Source organism: Anopheles nili, chromosome X, assembly GCF_943737925.1.
Source record: "Anopheles nili chromosome X, idAnoNiliSN_F5_01, whole genome shotgun sequence".
NCBI lineage: Eukaryota > Metazoa > Arthropoda > Insecta > Diptera > Culicidae > Anopheles > Anopheles nili.
This window is the reverse complement of record NC_071293.1, coordinates 8,892,692-8,894,239: the sequence shown is the minus strand read 5'-3', so window position 1 is coordinate 8,894,239 and position 1,548 is coordinate 8,892,692. Positions and strand designations below refer to the sequence as shown.

Below are 1,548 nucleotides of genomic sequence, written 5' to 3'. Positions count from 1 at the left end.
GGAAAAACAAAAGGCCGCCAGCACCGCGCGATGGTACGGCGATCGCGCGCAATGCTGGCCTGCGTTGGGTATTTTCGTCCCGTCTAGCTGGACCCGGCGCCAGGCGGCTGCCGGTGCATATGTGTGGCTTGCAAGCGAAATTTTTACGACCCAGCCCGCGAGCTGTGTCCTAGTTGCACCGTTGGATGCAAGCCGTTCCGTTTCTGCCGATATGTGATAGTTTGTGCATTCCGTAGTTTGTTTTATTTTTGTACCTTTGCGTTATTGCTTCTCCAAACTGCCGGCGTTCGTTTTGCAGCCTTTGCTTCCCACCCCACCTTCGGCTTTTGGCCGGTTTTGGTGAGAGCAGGATAATAAACCGCACAACCCGCTTCCGAACGTAAGTGTTTTCAGCGACACGTCATTTGCCGGTCGTCACGCCGGTTGGGTGTTGCTGATTCGAGGGGTTTCGCAGCAAAAAACCATGGGTGAAACAACACACCATGAGCACGATGACGACGACGATGATGATGATGATGATGATGATGATGATGGTAATATTTTGCTTTCCATTACAGCGTGTTACAGCGTTCGATCCTCATCGCTGCTTTGCATTCACCGCTGCCTTTCACAACACATGTATACCATGGACGGAGACTACGCCCCATTGGCCGCGACGGGCATCGCCCACATGATCCTGGCAGCCATGACAGGCTGGTCGTTGAAGCATTTGGGCCGTCCGCAAATGTACGACTCCTCGCTGATATACACCATGATGTGGTGCCTGATGCTGTACAGCCTGCTCGGGATGATACGGTTCAGCCATCCTTATCCGCATCAAATGCTGCGCGCCATGTACGACCGGGCTGCCCTTATTGCTCGGGTGTGCCCACTACCGATACTGACCGCCCAGCTGTACCTTACGCCTCACCCGTCCGCCTACATCTTCTCGAACGATCAGTCCCTGTATGTGTACTACAACAGCCTCGCGTACACCTTCTTCATGTCGGCGATTGTGGCCTACATCGCGTACTCCTTCTTCACCGAGCTGAATCAGCGCCACATCGCAAACCGCATCCTGACCGGCGTGCTGATGCTGAACGCTATGGGACTTAGCTTGATCGGGTGCCAAACCGGCAACTACTGGGCTTCCGGGTTGGTGGTGTCCTTCATGTCCAAGCATTTCATGCTGCCGATACTCGCTGAACGCTATCGTTTGCCGTACGCTCTGCTGTACACGTATGGGTTGATTTTTTACGAGGTTTTCGCCGTCAACGCCATGCTTGATGCTCATGCATCCTACTCGAAGGTGATCATATAACGTGGTGAAACGATGAAATTTTTTTTTGACCCTTTGTAAAGCTGTTACGTTTCCCGTACCATTTAAATACCGCTTTTCGCCATTGCACAACCATTGCAAATTGTTAATTGCAACTGCAATCAATTCCATTTTCCATTATACGGCCCAAGGAAGCCTACAGATTATGTGTTGTGTTTTACAACACCGTAAAATTTTATAATCCATGTTGCAATCAGTTACAGTACGTACTAGCTCAATATTATTAACCA

General features: G+C 50.8%; 1 protein-coding gene across 1 annotated transcript; it reads left to right on the top strand.

Moving 5' to 3' along the window:
- Positions 1-258: 258 nt before the first annotated feature.
- On the top strand, positions 259-1,326 carry LOC128729191 (uncharacterized). Its single transcript, XM_053822847.1, has 2 exons — positions 259-379; positions 558-1,326. Exon 2 carries the CDS (start codon positions 617-619, stop codon positions 1,298-1,300), a length of 684 nt encoding a protein of 227 aa, XP_053678822.1. The 5' UTR covers positions 259-379; positions 558-616; the 3' UTR covers positions 1,301-1,326.
- The last annotated feature ends 222 nt before the right edge of the window (positions 1,327-1,548 follow it).

Coding starts and splice junctions, on each gene's coding strand:
- LOC128729191 (XM_053822847.1), top strand. CDS start 617: ATGTATACCATGGACGGAGACTACGCCCCATTGGCCGCGACGGGCATC.